Source organism: Mesoplodon mirus (genome assembly GCF_964341445.2).
Source record: "Mesoplodon mirus genome assembly, chromosome: 11".
Lineage (NCBI taxonomy): Eukaryota > Metazoa > Chordata > Mammalia > Artiodactyla > Ziphiidae > Mesoplodon > Mesoplodon mirus.
This window is the reverse complement of record NC_138987.1, coordinates 69,809,616-69,829,276: the sequence shown is the minus strand read 5'-3', so window position 1 is coordinate 69,829,276 and position 19,661 is coordinate 69,809,616. Positions and strand designations below refer to the sequence as shown.

General features: G+C 43.2%; 1 protein-coding gene across 4 annotated transcripts in view; it reads left to right on the top strand.

Moving 5' to 3' along the window:
* Nucleotides 1-844: 844 nt before the first annotated feature.
* Nucleotides 845-19,661, top strand: part of GRIP1 (glutamate receptor interacting protein 1) — a gene marked incomplete at its 5' end in the record, with an annotated part of 699,088 nt that continues 680,271 nt past the window's right edge. For all 4 annotated transcript variants that reach the window (XM_082635788.1, XM_082635796.1, XM_082635794.1 and 1 more), the window contains one exon: nt 845-902. In XM_082635788.1, coding sequence (XP_082491914.1) covers nt 845-902 — 58 coding nt within the window. The remainder of the gene's footprint in view (nt 903-19,661) is intronic.

Genomic DNA, 19,661 nt, shown 5'->3' with positions numbered 1-19,661 from the left:
ACTCCGCAGCTGCAAAGTCTCAGCTAGGGGGGAGGGGGCGACAGCCCGGGCCGGGGGGAGAGCGGCGGGAGGAGGGACTAGAGGGAGAGACACTGCCCCCTACTTCAGCAAGGTCGTCGTCCAAGCCGGTACAGCCGCAGGTTTGGGTTTTGGGAGGGAGGAGCGGCGGCCGCGGCTCGGCGCCAGGCTCGGTACCTGGCAGGCCGGCCGCCCGGGGCGCGGAGGGTGTGAACGCGCGCGCCCCCTCCGTGCCCGCTCAGCCTCGCGCGCGTCTCGGGGGAGGTTCCGCCACCAGGCGCCTGGGGAACCCGCAGCCTCAGTCCTGCCGCCGGCGGAGCTTTGTGCGGCGGCGGCGGCGGCGGCGGCTCCGAGTCCCACCTGCTGGCGGCGGAGAGACAAGGAAGGGGAAGAAGGAGAAGGAGGAGGAGGAGGGGACAGAGGCGGCGGCGCGAGCCCACTCCCGCCGTCCGCGCCCACCTCCCGGGGGCTCCGCAGCTCCTGCTCTCGGCCTGTACGCGCCCCCCGCCCCCGGCCCGGCCAGGCCTCCCGGCCACACGGCCGCCGCCGCGGCTGCAGCCCCTTCTGCCCGGCCCGGCCAGCCCGGCCCGGCCGCAGCCACCCGGAGCCGCCGGCGAGTTTGAGGCGAGCGCGGGGCGCGCGGCGCCGCCTCGATGCGCCCGGGAGACGCCTCGGCGCCCCAGCCCAGCTGAACAGCCCCGAGAGCGCCGCGGCCGGCCCGGGAGGGCGAGTGGGGACGCGCGGGGAGGCGCGGCCAGCCCCAGAAGACGGAGAGCGAGCGGGCGAGGAGGAGCGAGCCCGAGAGCGAGCGCAGGGAGCAGACACCATGCCGGGCTGGAAGAAGAATATCCCCATCTGCTTGCAGGCGGAAGAGCAGGAGAGAGGTGAGCGGGGCGACCGGGCGGGGAGGGCCGGGGAGGGGGTCCGGGCCGGGGGCCGCCCCGCAGCCTCCCTCTCCCCGGGCTCCCTCCCGACCTGTCCGCGGCCGACGGGGGAGGGGCGCCGCGCCCTCCGGGGTCGCGGGGGAGTCCGGGCGGCGGCGGCTTGCGAACTCCAGATTTCTTTTTTTGGGGGGGGGTGGTGGGGGAGAAGGAGGGTGCTGCAGTAGGGAACTTTTAAGTCGGGCAAAGATTTTTTTCTGGAGAGGACGTGGGGGGAACTCTAGCTTCTCCAGGGCCCACTTGCACGTGGAGCCCCGGGCGGCCTTCTGCGGGGTGGGTGCTGGGGTGACCGGGCGCTGGGGTGGGGCGGGGGGAGTCCTGCGGTGTTTTAAGTGACTTTTCAAACTTTCCTTCTCCCTCCCGTGGTCGCTTTCGCGGTGTCCCCGCCTCGGGCTGGGCTTTGAGGGTGCTGCCACCCAAAGTTGCTGGAGAATCAGCAAGAAGGAGGCGGAGGAAAAGCGTGGGGGACGGCAAGTGGGCGCTGCCGCAGGTCTCCGGAGGGGGAGGGGAGGAGGGGGAAAGCTGTCCCTAGACTGAGGGTCTGGGGCTGAGAGTGCCTCGGAGATGAGTTATGCCCCAGCGCAGTCCCCGCTGTCAAGTTAATACCGCAGGACTGCGGGCTTTTCGTAATTGTTGTCTGTTTCCTTTGTAAAAGGCGGCTCTCGGTGCCAGGTGGCTTGTAGACCTTTTGTGCTTCAGCCTGACAAGTGTACTGGGCACGTTGCCTTTAAGTGACTTGCGGCGAGGAAAGTTGAAGGCCTTTTTTTGCACCTCCAAGGCTCGGTTCTGTTGAGGTCATTTTATGGTGTTTGGATTGTGCGGAGGTTGGCCGGGGAGTTCAGCTCGGTAACCTGGAGATGATGTACTGAGTGTGCCAGAATTTCCTCTACGGGCCGCACGGGGCCAGGGGGGTGTGCGCCGTGGCTCTGCTATCGTCCAGAGGGCCCCTGGCTGGCAAGGTCCACCAGGGTTTATTCCTCGGCTCCTCCCACCCCGGCCTGCCCTGCTTCGAGGAAAATGCTTTAGAGTTGGAAGGGTTTCAGGACGCTGGGTCCGCATGGGCTGTGCAACCGCCAGGGCCGAGGATGAAGGGCGCTGCGTGGCTGGCGGGGTGAGGAGGCCAGTCTGGTGAGTGGAGTAGGCAGAGTTGTCAGGGGAGCTGAATCCAGCAGAATGATGAGTTGGTACGGAAGGTGGCTTGCTTATTGGGCATGCCCGAAGTTTCAGGTTTTGGAAATAATGCCTACTACTGAAGAACGAATGTACGATTTTCAGTTTTTCTCTAGGTGGCACAACCTGTCTTTGGTTTATATCCTGTTTAATGACTCAGGGAATTCATCCCTTTTTAACCACTTCCTTATTAGAGATGTGCATTTTCCAGCACACGTGTGACCGAACTTACGTTCACCCACTCAGAAGGCCACCCCTGCTTTAGAAAAACTTCTGCTTTTCCCTTTAGTAGGTCATATCTTAAGAGGTGCAAATAGTAGTACCAATAATTTATAACCAGGTAAAAGCACTAGATGAAAGCCTTCTGTCAAGCGTGGAGTGTCTGTCCTGTCAACTCAGCGTCACAGTGCACTTGGTGTTAAATGTATCCGTCTGCTAAAAAACCGTTGCAGTGCTGCCTACAAGTTTTATCAGAATGCTGAAAAGGGTAGATTTTTGGATCGTGACAAAATGTACTTGTATGTCTTTTGGAAATATATGGTAACTTTGAAAGATGATCGCCTAATCTGCTTGTTGGAGATAAGACTGAATTTCCTCCGGAACATAAAAATCTGAGTCAGAAATTGGGTATTCTGCCTTAACTTCTCCAGTAGGAGAAAACAGGGAACGTTTGTTACTTGGTGTCTTTTTTCACTAAAAAGTTTCTTACTTCTTGCTTATATTAAGTGATGCTTTTCTAATTAGTATTTTTGTTTGGTTGTGGCATTTCTTTTTGAGGTCCTGCTTCATTGGGAATGCACAAATGTGTGTTTTGTTTCTTTTAAAATCTCCTACCTGGTGTTTCTGTTTCAATTGTGTGTGTGTATGTGTGTGTGTATACATATATATGTATACATATATACATATATTTGAATGAACTGATTTTTAATGCATGTGTCAGAGGATACTACTTGAGATTGTCTTATCATTTTGGAAGAATTTTATTGTAAAATAATGAGCAGTTTTCTATTTGCATTTGAAATCAGATTGTATTTAACATTTTTCCTTTTAAGTGATTCAAATAGTGTTGAATTAGGTTCTTGTCAAATATAAACAGAAATATTAAACTATCAGGTTGGTTAGGAAAATAAGGAACATAAAGGGAACAAATACATATTAAATTTTGTCTGGGGATAACATTGACCAAAAAGTCCATTTATACTATCTTACCATTAAATTCTAAGGTTGGTTGTGCTCATAGAACCACTGTTCTTTCCACATTCCCCCAACCGCAGTTTACATTTAAACATTCTAAAACCCATTATGGAGACTACTCTAGCATACCATTTTTTCATGTAGATTTTATTTAACTAAATCTCTTTCTGAAACTTAATGCAAATTAATACAGGCTGCTAGCTTCTTTAAGGACCACGTATTTGAACAAGTATTTCTAGGCGTTATTCTTGAAAAAAAAATGCTAATCTCAATTCAAAGATTTAGGGAACCTGCCTTCTTGGTATTGTCACATACAAAGAGAGGTTTGGCCAATCCATATGACTTCATGCCATACCTACGCACCATTCATAACTTGGGTTCACCTTGAATGCCTCTGTCAAGATGATACTGAGTGAACGATTGCTACTGCATGCAGTGCTGAGCAGAGAAACTGTACCATACGAGTTGCTGCAGGAAATGCCGTCATTTCCAAAATGACATGTTAAGATTCACCCATGTATGGTAAAAATTCACCCACGTGCTATTAAAATTCAGGACACATTTCTTTGTCTTCCCCCCGATTTTCTGCCTGAGCTGATAAACCCAATCCATTTAGAAACTGCCTAATACACTTTTGGGTAAATGTTTTAGAAGAAGATAAATGATTCTGAAAACTGTTCTGTTTAATATCCCTTCCAAGCAAATTAAATTAAGCAATTTATTTGTTGTTTTAATCTGCTTATTAGCTGATCGTGTGTAATAAGAATATAGTTCTTAAGGAAAATCTTAGTGTAAAGGGATAGGTGCCTCAGTAATTAATGATGCCTTTCTTTTGCCTTGTAGCTTCCCTTCTGATTTGTGTGGACTTGGTTAGTAAATGTTTGTGTGTGTGGTGTATACATATTCTCCGTGGGAAAATGTATGCATTTTGTATATCTCCCCTCCCTCTTGCCTTTCTGTTCTTCTTATAAGTTTTGGAGGTCTACAACTGAACTTGAGAACTTCCCTTTGGACCCCTGTAGGAATTACTGTGTCTGGGGTTTTGCTTCTGTTTTGTCAGATGAGAGTATTTGGATCTTATTAGACGTAAGGAATTAGTGTTTATAAAATATGTATGAGAAGGCACAGGGGGCTTAAGTAGCGTGCCTTTATTACATCTTTGGTTTGTTTCATTTTCCACATCACAAGGAGATCTGGTGACCCTACCCCACATAACCTGCTTAATAAAAAGTCCAATTTGAAATTTGAGTCTTGACTGGGGAATGCTGTGGGGAAAAAGAGAAGAGATCAAAATGCACAAGAGTCTGCTGTGCGTTGGGCACTGTGTTTGACATTTCCCGAGCGTTATTTGGTATAGTCCTTACCACGTGCCAGTAAGGTAGGTATTATTATTTCCCCTGACGGTGGAAGAAAGTGATGCTCAGAGAATGAAAAAATTTGCCTCAAGTTACAAAGCCAAGACTTAGGGCACCAGTTTCTAGAGATAATTCGAAAAAGAAATTGTTACTTTTCCTAAGATGAAGTTGTTAGCATTGTATTAACATTATAATGTCTTACGGTTTTTCTTTTGGACAGAATTTTAATAAACTGCCACCAAATATTTCATTAAGAATTCACGAGAAGAGTTTTGTAGTTACATATCCTGCGGAAAAGCTTCCAAAGTATATTTTGGGCTTTTGAAAAACTGTTTTTGCTAGATAGATTTATTAACCCTAACTGTAAGGATTGGCGTGTCAGCATATTTCTAGGTGGAATTATTTGATTAAACTTAAAGAGACTCATGTAAATGAATGGCTTTTCCCCCAAGGACTTGAAATATTACATAGTTTTCCTTTTTTTCAGAGTATTTGCCATGAAGGCAAGAATTAACAAGAATTAGGCATTTTCCCTCACTGCGATGAACTAGGAAACTACTATATTGTTAATGGCCACTGTACATTTGCTCTTTTGCCAACTTTTTATTTAATTAAAGCCATCCATCTGAGCTCTCAGCCTGGCTATCTATCAGAAGGCCCAGTGGCCAAAGGGGCATCAGATAATGTTTTTTTCTGCGGCAGCCTTATTGGTTTTTCATGAAGAAAAAAGAAGGATCAACTTAAATTGGTAAAGGATATTGAGAATTGAATATCATGGGTTTTAAAATGGTTATATTAAATGCTGTGTGAAGGCTGATGGTTTAAGGCATTTAGGATTTGATCAGTTTATTTTCAGTTAAACTACAATAGTAGTTCAGTAATAAAAAATACAAGAATAGTAGTAATACAGAGTAACACATCTCACAGAGAATGCTATTCAAACACAAGAGCAAAACCTGGGTTTGAATCTATTGTTTTATCTTTTAGGAAAGTTTATTTCTCCTTAAATTCGAAGGTGTCCTGAATATAAATATAAAAATCTATTGGAACAAAATTCCATATTCAAGATATCTGTTTATTTAGACAGGTCAGTGGCCAAAGGGTGTTGTCAGTTTCATGGGAAAGTCAGCGTTCTTTAGGTACATCTGCTGGTTAAAATGCGCCTGATTGAATTTCTTACCGCCTTTCATTTCAACAGTGATTAAACTTTAAGTACTAAATCAGGTGTTGCGTAGAATGTGAAGACAAGGCTAGTGTCCTGGATAGATTCCTTTGCCTCACCCAGCAGAGTGATGGAGGACAAGGTATTTGAAGTCAAACAGCTGTGGGTTTAAAGCCACTTCAGCACCTCTTAGCTCTGTGATCTTTTAACTTTTCAAAGTCCTTGTGTTTTCTTTTTAAAATGAGGACAAGTAACCTCTACCTCATGGGAGGAGTAAATGAAATTACAAAGTGTGGGGGAATTTCTGTCAGTACCTTGCATATAGTTCAAGGCTCAGTAATGGCAACCGGTATTATTTTTACGCTATCTTGATATAGATCTGTAAACTTGACACCTCAAGGCGTCCTGATGATGAAATGATAAGTTTTTATTCTTTAAAAACTTCATAAACCAGTAAAAAAGAAAGTCCAGTGTTTTGTGAAAAGCTGTGTTGAAACACAGAGCCTTATGAGGCCAAGGTCTTTGATATATTCTGGTCTGACCCTCTCATGAAGAAAAAACTCCAGTATAGGGGGAAATGTGCCCAAGGCCACATTTCATACATTTAGTAAACAGTTATTGACAACTAACTGACATTTGGGTGCTGGGGATGAGCAAATCATCATTCCCATTGTCAAGGAGATTATTATGCAGAGTCATGGATATGACAGCCTCTCTCCTCCTGTACAGATTAGCTCTGGGGGAGCAGAGAAGAGGGATTGAATGTGCCGAGGGCAGGTGGGAAGAGGGAAGCTTCTGAGGATGCTCTCAAAGGAGGTGGCACAGAGGAAGTGTTAAAGGACTTGAAGGAAGGGGAGGAGTTCAGAAGGTTGGGAGGGGATGTGAGGACAGATATTTCAGGCAGGGGGCATGGTGTGTTCCAAAGCATTATGGAATGAAATATTTTAAGAACTACTACTGGTTTCTTAAGGGCCTGAAGCATAGAGTATGAATATGCATATGGACTGTCGAATAAGAATACGTCTTTCCCCAAGAGGTGGGGAGACTGGGTGGGAGAAGATGAGACCACCTTTGGAAGGACTTTGTATCCCAGGTGGCAGCATTCAGATTGTATCCAGCAGGTGATGAGGAGTTAATTGAAGGATTTCCAACAGAGGAGTGAAGGGATCAGATTTATATCTTAGAAAGGTTATCTTGGTAGCAAGGGGGGAAGATTAGAAAAAGAAGGGACCGGAGAGGTGGGAATCGTGTAGGAGTCTACTGCCCTGTTGCAGGCCATGCAGAGATGTTCCGGAGGAGGACTTGGTGAGCAGGTGAACGTAGGAAATGTGGAGGGCGTAGGTCTCTGGTGAAGATACTGATTAGATTTACAGTTGTGGCTTGAGACCCAGTACCTTGATACAAAGCCTGGTATTCTTTCCACTACATGTTGCCTTTCTTTACTCCCCCCTCCCCAATCTATGTAGGGGAAAAATGTAAACATAGTCTGGTAGAATAATGTAAAAATAGACAACCACCAAAGTGATTGGGTACCAGGCTGGGTCATGATGATAGCTTAGTATGCACTAGTTTTTTCTTCTAATTATATAAAATTCATATACTATCTAATCTTAAAGGAAAAATAATCATTATCCTGTACACTTATACCTGAATACTAATCTGGAATTTAAAGTGATTTTTTTAATGGAAAAAGAGAAAAATGGTAGTTATTATCTTATAGAAATGTCTTCCCCTACTAACAGAATTGGGTGGGGTTTTAAAAAATTCTTATTTTCTGAAAACAACTAAATTTTCTATGAATAAAGTTTAAAAGTAATTCTTACATTGGACTCAAAATTCAAAAAGTGGGTTAAAGTCCTCCCTTGGCCATGTTCTTGATTACCTGGTCTAGGCACAGCCTGCCCGTCTGAACCTCCATTTGCTCATCTGAAAGTAGAGATGATTCTTGTCATATTGACCTCCTAAGGTTGTTATCGGGTGAAAGCAATTATTGCTACGTGGTTACATTACAAAGGGAAGAAGTTGTTGAAAGACTGAGATTCTTAAAGCACATCTATTAGCTGGCCATTTCTGGATGGAGGCGTTATTGCAAAACTTCTGTTTCATAAACTGGAAGCTTTCATTAAAGAATCTTAATTCTTTTCCAAAATGAAGTTCAAATATGAGAGTCCCCCCTTAGGCTCCCATTGATAACAAAATAACTCAAGTGATGTAACTAAATTACAATATATACACACAGGCTGCACAGTTCTTGGAAGCAGCCTCTTTCCCCGCTGGGCTTGGAAGCATCCCGCTCAGATGCTGAGTGCACCTTACTACCTCTCCCTCTTCAGTTTCTGCTGCTCTCCAGCCTAGGCTTCTGACCTCAATGCAAAGCCCAAGACACCATTACTTCTCAAATTGAAATCATGTATGGAACCTTTTTAGGAAGGAGAAATTCTTGCAGACCTCCACTGCTGACTTTATTCCTGTTATGTTACTTAAATATGTACTAACGTAAAACTAGGTGTAAACTCCTGATGCTTATAGGTCTCATACAACCACAGAACCAAAACAGATTTTACAAATGAAGTGTAAACAAAACTACCAAAAAAACAATAACTTCCAAATGAACAGCATCTACTTCATGCGACTTGATATTGTTTGCCTGAAACAAAATTCCCTTTTGTAGTATGAATATGGTACTTGCTGCTATGGAAACTAGTTGAACTATTTTCACTTTTTCCCTAGTTGAACGCCCATGGCATGTTGGTCTCAACAGTCTGATGTCACCTGGTCTTTCCGGGGCATGACAAACATGTCATTTGCTTGTGAAGTTCTCTTTTCTCATTGGTCTGTTTTGCACCATTGTGATCCTAAATACAAACCCCAGTATTGGTAATGCAGTTGGTGGTAGTATTAGGCTGATCTACATTAGTACTTCTAAGACTGCTCGTGGTGAAGGGCTGTTTTTCCCCCAGTCTGATACGTGTCCTATAGTGACTGCACCATGTGAAACTCCCCACGTGAGTCTGACCACACCTGCACTTGTCTATGTCCTGTTCAGTGAGATGAACCCATTCATCACGGACTTAGATGTTGGGGCAATGCCAGACTGCTGCAGGAATTTCTAACCACCTACCCTCATTTTCAGTATTCATCTAACCATGGATGGGTAATAAGCAGTTTTCTGACTGGCACTGTCCGTAGACCACACTTTGGATAGTACTGGTTTAGAATATGTTTATGTACCTAGTGTTGGGAAGCAGAGTTCAGAAGGATGGGTGTATATGTGTGTGAAAATGGACACACTACTATTAAAATATACAAATGAAACGTAATTTATTTTCTATAGCTGCTTTCACTTTGCCTTCAAGATCCCATTCCCACTGCAAACACCTGATTGTCTTGTCCATTAAGAGCACGTTAGTTTCCAATTTAAAGACTCTTTGGTTGTTTCATTTCTCAAGGGTTTTCCCTTCCTTCATTCCCAAGATGGCGTTCGGGTGAACGGGAAAGCTCAGTATCCTCATGGCACTGGGTGAAGGGCATTTTATTCATTGTGTGACCCTCACTGCGTCCACTGCTTTGGAGTTGGCATGCTTGGTGACTGTGAGTTGTGCCCTGGTATCCACTGAAATGCGACTGTTTCCATTTGGTCTCTGAATGTCATCCTGGCAGCTGATTTGGGCTTCCTGGACCTTGCCATTGAGTCTGGTTGTAACATCCAGCCTGTGACCTTTTTGTCAAACCCCAGGCCTTACCTAGGTTCCAGTCCTGTCAATATTTCTATATCCCTCCTGGGAGCCCGAGAACACAACAATTTCCCCTGAATCATTATGGAGTTTGTGGGATCTTGGGAGGTGTCAACATCCCTACCTGTCTTATGCCACCTTCTGCATATATTGCCACTGTATTGTTCCAGTGCTACCTTGAATTCTGCCTATGCTCAGTAAGGGACCTTTATGCTAGCAAGACGGATCATTGGTCAGAATGTTTACTGATGTCCTCAAAACCAAACAGGTGTTAGTTTTTCTCTCCTTTTGTACTTGTCACGAGTCTTGAATCCTTGCAGGGTATTGGATTCTTACGTCTGATCTTTTGTCACTCCCCTCTTTTTTTTTTTTTTTTCTTTTTTCTCTTCTGTCCCAGATATCTGGAGTGGCTTAAATGACTTGAAAACTTAAAGCTGGAAGGGACAGGAGTCAGCAGGGTGAATAAAAAATAAGGGAGAAGAGTCCAATAGGCCATCATTAGGTGGACACCTGTCCCTAAGATCTGAATGTCAGGGAAAAAAGATATAGAGAAGTACCGTCTAACAGCCCAGAGATAACGTAGCTTGAGGCTGGCAGGTAATTTTGACCAATACCTTCTCTCGGCCTACCTTGTACACAGACCTTTCTCACTTAATAGTTTTATTAGAAATCTGCCCTTTGTATTTCATCAGCAAACGTGTGAACTTGAGAACTGACATTTCTTTTCATGGTTGGTCGTGTAATTGCAATGTGCAGTTTCTGTTATTCATGTATTTTAAAGGTGTACTTTGTATTTAGAATAAAGATCTTTAGAAGAGATCAAGACTTTTTGTATGAATTGATGTTAGAAATAATAAATATATTTTTTTACTGGTGAAGTATTCATTTCTTTTGCTTTCACAGTTGTTGAATATAGAAGACAATATGAAAATTTGATAGTTTGATAGCATAAGTTACTAGAGTTTATATCTTTTTAAGGTACAGTTCATCATTTGAGAAAAAGTTAATGAATGTAGCTTTTACCTGTTAGCACATTGAAAATAACAGCAAAACAGTGGAAAATAATGTAGGTAAACATTCAGATAATAATGTAGTAGATATTTATTTCTTCATGTATTCTGATATATAACCTGAGAATAGCTTTCCTTCTTGATACCTTCTGATGTCAAGTATTTCTCCTGTTATCAATATTCAGAATTTCCATTGAAAAAGTGCACGAATATCCTCAACTTAGTTAGTCATAAGGATTTCTACCTTGCCCTCTTCTGAAGTGTCAGGATTGTTGATTAAAAGAGAGTGGCATTTAAAATTAGATTTTTCAGATGAATTCAAGTGTTTCTTTTTAAATATGTAAATTTCTAGTATGTGCAGAGCACATTTTCATTAAATGAGAACCTTGAACAAGGGAGTATAAATTTAGTTTCTCTGTTACTATTTCACTTCCCCCTCCTATAATTTTAGTTAAGAGAATGACAGTTTGCCAGGCTAGAATCAGATACCCATAGTGCTGCATCTACTAAGAAATAAGAAAGCACCTCATTTGGCTTCCTAGTGAATTTGAATGCCGATAATATACACACACACACACATACATACATACATACATATGTACATATATGTTTACCCTACCACCAAAGAGTAGCCCTAGTTTTCTCACCAGCAGTCATCTAAAATTATCAAGTGTGATCTAGGCTCTGCATTCCATGACTGCATTGACTCAGAATCCTACCCTCTCAGCCTCTGCTGCTCATGCTGAAGAAGCAGGGAGGGCAGTGTATTAGTCTGCTTGTGCTGCCGTAACAAAATACCCCAGGCTGGGAGGCTTAAACAACAGAAGTGTATTTCCTTACAGTTCTGGTGGCTAGAAGTCCTTGATCAGTGTGTCAGCAAGGCCAGTTTCTGGTGAAAGTGCTCTTCTTGGGTTGCCAGTGGCTGCCTCCTGCCTGTGTGTGCTCACACGGCCTTCCCTTGGAGCATGCATGAGGTTGGGGGGTGGGGGTGGCGAGAATTCTCTACTCTTTCTTCTTTTAAGGACACTAATCCTGTGGGATCAGGGCCCCACCCTTACGACCTCATTTAACATTAATTGCTTCCTTGGGAGCCCTGTCTCCAAATACAGTCACACTGTGGGTCAGGGGTTTCAACATGGGAATTTGGCAGGGTTGGGAGTGGGGGAGACACAAACATTCAGTCCATAACGGGCAGGAACAGAAGATTAATCCATGGTTTAGGTAATGTTCCTATAAATTTCATCTTTAAGTGTCTGGAAAGGGCTCCTTTTGAACAGAAGGCGACCTACTCATTGCTTCCCCTGTGCTCTCTCAAGTGGTGGCAGTTTTCTCTCACATACCCCTGGAGGACGATAGAAGGTGCTCTTTGTCCTTCTTTGCTACTTCCAGACTGTTCTTCTCTCCTTCCTAAAAATCCTGAATTTTGAAGCTCGTGCCATCAGACCACACAAACCATGGTTCCTCCTTGTTGCAGTCACTTCCTGCAGCCTTTGACCACCTTCACTCCTGGCTCACTATTGTTCCAGCCCTACTTCTGTCATAATTCTTGTGATTTCAACATTCACATAAACTGCCTCTCTAGTTTCTTCGTTTCTCAGCCCTGCATCCTCCTCTCTTGCCGTCGTTATATCTGCCACATGGCCACACCTTAGACCAGCAGTTCTCAAAGTGAGTGTTCCTAAGACGCTTTCCGAGGGTCTGTTATTTCCATAACAATACTCAGACGTTAATTGCCATTGGAACTTTCATGCATTTATGAGTGCACAGTAGTTTTCAGAGGTTACATGACATGTGATGAACATCTTCATTCTGGCAGCTAGTGAAATGTGTACTTGTATATTCTTACGTTTAAAATTTTTCTGTTTTAATTTTAATATGGTAAATATGAATAGACCTCACCCACATTACCAAAAACTTTTTGGAACGCTCACTTACTTTTAGGAATGTGGTAAAGCCACCCTGAGACCAACATGTTTGAGAACTGCTGCCCTCAACCTTGTCACTGCCAGTGACTGCTCCCCTCTGGCTCATCTTCGGGTGTCCTGCTCTCCAATCAGCACCTATCTTTCTAACTCAGTCTCTGTGATCCTGACTCCAATAATCCTCAATCCCACGAGGACCTAAAATCCATTGATCTCACCCCCTTTTTACTATTCCACACCCCTCTCACATCCACATTTCCCTCCTTTCCAGCCTCAATTCCTTCATATCTCATATAATCAGACTCTTGGGTGTACTCTTAATTTCCTCTTCCCTCTTCCATGTTGTAGATCTCATCTAGAAAACCTGGTTAAACTCAACTTTCTACCACCCTAATTTTTGCCTCGGACATTTAATATGGTTGGAGAAAAACACTCAGCCAAGCTGACTGGTTTCACTTTAATTTCAAGATTGCTACACTCAAATGCACTTTGAGTGCTGCTGGGTTACCAAGCTACATTTTCTTGGTCTTCATTCATGCCTCTGCTCTCCTAGATGACCGACACTCCTGCTCTCTCCTCTCTCCTCAAATCTTCACCACCTCTGCTTCCATTCTCACCCTTTGTTAAAGACTTTGCTTCCTATTTCACTTAGGAAATAGAAGCCATTAGAAGAGAACTTCTGTTTGCGTCTGTGCCCGTACATTCTGTCTTCACTCCTGCTACTACTGCTGAACTGCGTGCTTTTATTCAATGCCAGCCTTCCACTTGTGCATCAGATCCCATGCCCTTGTGCCCCCTCCAGGACGCGGCTCCAGCATATTCTCTGTCTCTCTGGCATCATTAGTTTCCCTCTCTACTGAATTATTGCCATTCAACCGTGATGTTATTTCACCCACTTTAAAAAACAACCCTCTCTTGACTCTTACTCTGTCCAGTTACCACTCCACTTTTCTGCTTCTCTTAAAAGCAAAATCCCTTGAGAAATTTGTCTGTATTCACTCTTTAATATTGAATAGTTCTCCACTTATTCTCTCTTGAACCTAGTCCAATCCAGTGTTTGTGCCCTATTCTGTCTCCTTCTACCAAGGTGACCAGTGACCTCCATATTGTTAAGCCTGCTAGCTAATTCTCAGTCCTGTATTGCCTGACCAGTCAGAAGCATTTGAGATAATTAACTACTCCCCTCCTGGAAGCCTTTATTCACTTGGCCTCTAGACTGTCACATTGTCCTACTTCCCTTCTCATTCCTACTTGGTCTCTTTTGGTTTATTCCTTAGGTCCCTGATATCTAAATATTGGAGTGCACCAGGGTTTGGTCTTTGTGCTTCCTCTTCTTTTGTGCTGTCATCTGGTCATCAGTACATGATGCTTTCGAAATTTGTGTCTCCAGCTTGGTCCTTTTCCTGAACTCTAGGCTTCCCTGTTCACAGGACTTCCAGCACCTTCATTTGAAGGTCGAACAGGCAAGCAACCTACCTAACATATCCAAACTCAAGCTCCTCGTTCGCTCCCTCAAACCCGCTCCTCTCTATTGTTCCCCATCGTTGTAAATGGCGCATCCATCTTACCACTTGTTCATGTCAGAGCCCTTGGTATCTTCCTGGGACCCTCTGTTTCTCTCACACTGCACATCCAGTCTGTCAGAAAATCCTGTTGACTCCACCTTCAAAATATTATATATCTAGAATCTGACCATTGTCATCTACCTTTACCACATCCAGCACAGTTCAAGCCACTGTCATCTATATTTATGTGGCTTATTGCATTCTCCTCCGAGCTGGGTTTTCTGTTTGTCCCCTTGTCTTCTGTTCTGACAAATATTTTATGCGGAACAGGCATAGTGATCCTTTTAAAATATCTGAGGTCTGCTTAAAACACTTTAGTGGCTTCCCGTTGTGCTCAGAGTAAAAGCCAAAGGATAAGGCCCTCCATACCCAGGCTTCCTGCTACCCACGTGTCCTTGTTTCCCCATACTCGTCCCTCACTTGCTCTACCGAAGGCACCCTGGCCTTAGAAACACCCAGTTGGCTTCTGTCTCAGGGTCTTTCTTCGCCCTCGGGCCCCCCCCCCCCCCCCCCCGCCATTTGCCTGTGTGACGCCCTCTCTCACCTTCTTCAAGGCTTGGCGTAAATGTCATTTCCTTAGTGAGGCCTCCCCTCCCAGCCGTACTTGAAATAGTAACCTCCCCAACACCCCTCCTGTTTCTTCCTTGCTTTCGTTTTTCCCATGGCACCCTAGGACGTGCTATTTCTTTTACTTTTTTATGTGTATGTTGTATACGCCTGTTGCTTTTTGTTAATGGAAGCTCCATGAGGGCAGGGATTTTATCTGTTTTGTTAACTGCTCCATCCCCAGCACACAGAAGTATTGGGCTCGCATAGGCGCTCAGTAAATCTCTGAATGAATTGAGGGGCCAAGGCAGTGTTACTAAGAAAGCAAGAGAAATGGTTTTCAGATGACGGAGTAGTTATGTTCCTGTTCACGTTTTGCTTTCAGGGTTTGCGTTTGAGCTTTACGCCATCTTGATTCCAGGGGAAGAGGAAACAGGAACAATTTTAGTACTACTCCCATATTGTTCCTGGTCTCCCCTTTGGGGTTGAAGAAGAAAGGAGGCAGATGAGTAGAGAGTTTCCCTTCCGGTACTGGCAATCTGTGGACTGCCCCTTGAAAAGTGCTCTTTAATGTCTTAAAACTATAAATATTTTCTGCTAGAATATACCTCTGTTGATGATACAGTTGGTGTTGTAAAGCAGAAAAATGACCGAGGAGTGTTTTACATTGAAAATCTTTTTCTTGATGTTCTGAGATATGATTGTTGTGTCAGCAGCTGTGTCGTAGCCTTATTTGTGTCCACGCCGCCTACCATGGTGCAAGGCACTGTGTAGATATTTAATATTTGTGAAATGAATGAATAAATGAGACAAAGTGAGTTTGCATTATGAAAAATCATGGTAAGAAAGAAATAAACCTATCTGCTCCCCTCTATCTAGAGGCAAAAGCTATGTACAAGTCAAGAGTAGAGTATATTACTACCTGGTACCAGGACACATTATTGGATTACATGATGCAGTTGCTTTAAGTGAAAAAATAATTTTTGTTTTTGTTATATGTGGCATTTGAAGAAGCTGTACCAAGGACAAGGTGTTTTTAAAAAGTAAATCTGAATAGTTTACATATTTCTTTATCTATACTTTTTTTTCATTGTTGATTCTTAGAAGAGAACTGAAAGCAGTATCTTTCTAACAGCCTCCTTCTGGCCCTAGATAAGTCCAGTTGGTTTTACCAAGTGTGTAATAACATGCCAGTAAAATGAAGATTAGTATATTTTGCCCTAATTTTTCTAAGCCAATTCATTATACTCTAATGGAGTGAAATAAAAAAAGGCCTTCAATTGAATAATTTATTATGTCATTTGTTTTTTTCTTGATATGAAACACAGGAAGCAGCACTTAATTTCCTTTCTTATTACTGAAATCAAAGGGCTAAATAGTTATATGGCAGACCTATTAGGGAATGTTTATATGTACTCTTAGGAAAACATTTATAATGTTATTATATAGCATCATTCTTTTTTTTTTTTTTTTTTTTGGACGCACCACGCAGCATGCAGGGTCTTAGTTCCCTGACCAGGGATCGAACCCATGCTGCCTGCAGTGGAAGTACGGACTCTTAACCACTGCACCATGAGGGAAGTCCCTATATAGCCTCGTTCTTGGTTCTAAGGCAGTGTTTCATATGTACATGCACTCTTAACTAGTACAATATTTTTTCTTTAGATATGGTTGATTGCATGGTAAATAACCTCAAATTTCAGCATAACCATGAATCATACCTAGATTAAGGAAACCGATTTAATGCAATTGTTCCTCCCCACAAAGCACCTCTTTACCAACTAATTTTCCTAGGCTCCTATTACATGTAAACTGTCATTTGCTGGTGTATCAGTGATTCTTTATCCTCACTGTAGGGATAAAGTAGGGATAAAGATCCCTACTTTATCTCTTTCTAAATTCCCAAGGTATTTGCTCGGTTTCCCCCCTCATCCCCCAACATTAGACTATCAGAATAATGGTCAATTCTATTACTTCCCTATGTTTTTTTGTCATGCCTGGCACAAAAAAGTCTCAGGCGTTCAGTAATCACTTGTTGATTGATCTAAACCCCTTCACCTCCTCTAGACTGTTTAATTTAAGGAAGACTCCCAAATGAATCGAAGGCCCCTCCTGGGTTCCTTGTCATGTCATCTAGATTTGGGATGTATGCAGTGGATGAGGAAGAATATTCAGTGATCAAAAGTTTACTTTCTGTTATGGGAAAACAATTTAGGCAACTTGACTATACTGCAAGATAAGAGATTTTGGCTTGTAGGGTCAGAATGGAATTTGAATACTAACTCCTGGCTCTTTGGCCTTCGACAAATTATTTGGCTTCTCCTTTGTTTCCTTTGTAAGAAGAACTTAACAACACGTACTCTGCAGGGTTGTAGTAGCTTTTAAGAGGAGCTTTAAAAATACCTGTCAGTAAAATCTAGAGGAGTATACTAATTATAAGATGATATCAAGATAAGTCCAGGTTTTTGTGTAATTGTGGGTGATGCAGTTACCTGAGGATTGTTTTTCAAGGTGGGTGCCAGGATGTTTGGAGATCCCTGTATCCCGTGAGGAGTAAGGGGGTCATTCACAAATTTCTGCTGCTAATATAAATATTTGGTAATAGTAACAACTGGTTAAAAGTATTTGAAAAAGTGATTATGAACATAACCTAGAAATTCATCTAGGCTAATTTGCATCAGACTTAAGGGCCTGAAACTGGTTGTAGAATTATACATCTCTGGATAAAAGGACTGATTTTAAAACCACATGCCTCCATTTATTTCACTGCTGATATGTGGTTCAGCTTGACATCAAGCTCGTGAATCACAATTTCCAGTTCTTTTCCTGTCAGTGACTGCATTTGAAGAATAGCTTTGTTCACTGCAAGGCTTTCAAGATATGTTAAACCAAGACAATAAACTAAACACACCAAGTAAACTATTATCCTTCAGTGTAGAAAACCTGCAAAGACATGATGATTTATGAAGATTTTGTTTCAACACTACAGTTAAATGCTTACAGACAAATGCAAAGCAATACAAAGCAAAAACAGCAGAGCCACTCTCTGACAAGGTTGTGACCAAGCTAACGTGGGATCCAGAGAGGATTCTTTTGCCAGCCCAGACCCCTTCTGCCACTGGAACCTTGCATTATTTACAGCCAAAGGAGCTGCCTGTCTTCTCATTCCACTGATGCCTAGATGTTATTACCTCCTTGACCCCACTCTGTTCACTGTCTAACCCAGTTCTGAGTCTCCCAGGGGAACCCTGCCTGGGAGAACTTGATTTGTTGTCGAAGTCAGCGCTCATGGCCCCTTCCACTTGGTACTCTGTGCCATCACAGTAGGTTTAAAGAGCGTACTGCCAGGGTACCAGTCTAAATGGATGCTACGCATCACTGCAATAAATCAGGATAATGGGGCTGGTTATAATCCAAGCTTTCACACACAACTCCTTTTACCGTAGTGGACAGATTGTCAAGTGGAAAATTAAAAAAAATCCCTGTGCAGAGTGCACTGCCCTGCCCCTAGTAAATGAGTGTTGAATAATTAGCCTGGCTCGGAAGCAAATGATTGGTAGCCATAGGCATCCCACTGCGTGTTCTAGTCCAGCCCAGTTCTTGGTTGGGGTGATGTGGCTGCCACATCCCTCTGTTCCATCTTCAGACACTGCCTGGGCCCCTGCTTCCTGTTCCTGGTTCCTGCTGCATGATCTTCCAGGATGCTGATGCTTGTTACTTCTTGCCCACTCTACCATGTAACCTAAGTCCTGCCAACATCCTTGAATGCCTCCTGCCTGGTCTGTGTCTCCTCCAGTCGTTGGTCTTTTTCTGTGTCCTAAGTATGTGCTTTGTCCAGGATCTTCCTGAGTCCCAGAATACTGATTTTAGTTTTTGCTAGGACCCATCATTTCCCTGGTTCCCTCCTTTCTGTCTGGGTACCCCAGATAAACTCTGAACTCAGTTTCTTCTCTGTCTGCTTTGAACATGAGTACCTGCAGAGTTTCTCAGAGGTTTATTTATGCAGAAGTTCATTGTGCCTCTGGTATGCAGGTGAGTTGAGGAGAAGGGGTAAAGCAATGTGAAGTGGTTGCCAAATTTATTTGGTCATAGGATTCTTGCTGTTGGAGCATCTTGAAGGGTAATGTAGTTCAGAGCACACTTAGAGAAATGTTGCCCCGTAGACTAGTAGTGATATTTGGGGCTTGAGAAAATGTTAAGAGCAGGTGTTATCTCCTCAACAACAGAAGAACATCAGTGCTGTAGAATGTTTGATTTTGAACTTTCTTGATGTTTTCTCTGTAGTGTTGTAGTGTCAGCCTAATTAAGATCTTTCCTCTCAATTCTGATGTTTGGTTACTGAGTTTGCCTTTTCTGACTGCTCTATTCTCTCATTGAGGAAAGTCAGCATTTGTCGAGAACCTACTATGTGTCATATGCTGTGCTAGTTGCCGGAAACACAAATAATGAATACGCTAGGCCTGCTCTTGAAAAACAAATTAGAGTGCAAAACATATTTTATAAAGGTGGTTCTATATCAAACCAATTATTTTGTTTTTCTTCATTTCAGGCCTCAGACTTTTTTTTTTTTTTTCAAAACAGGGTTTTTCACTCCAAATAATAAAGGGTCCCCTTAGGGTAGAGAAGAAACAAAAAATAAGAAATAGAATACGTGCATGAAAATTTAATATTTCTGTACACCAAAACCTACCATAAACAAAATTAAAATGCAAACTATAAACTAGGAAGAACATTTGCAACATAAAAGACAAAAGTTTACTATCCTTGATAAAATAAGCACACAGTAGCTTTTCATAAGTCATTGTTGGATGAATGAGTGAGTGAATAAATGAATAAATGAATTCAAAGCAACAAGGACAAAAAGCACCCCAGTAGAAATGTGAGAAAGATTGGGACTTCCCTGTGGTGCAGTGGTTAAGAATCCGCTTGCCAATGCAGGGGACACGGGTTTGAGCCCTGGTCCGGGAAGATCCCACATGCCGTGGAGCAACTAAGCCCGTGCGCCACAACTACTGAGCCTGTGCTCTAGATCCCGTGCTCCACA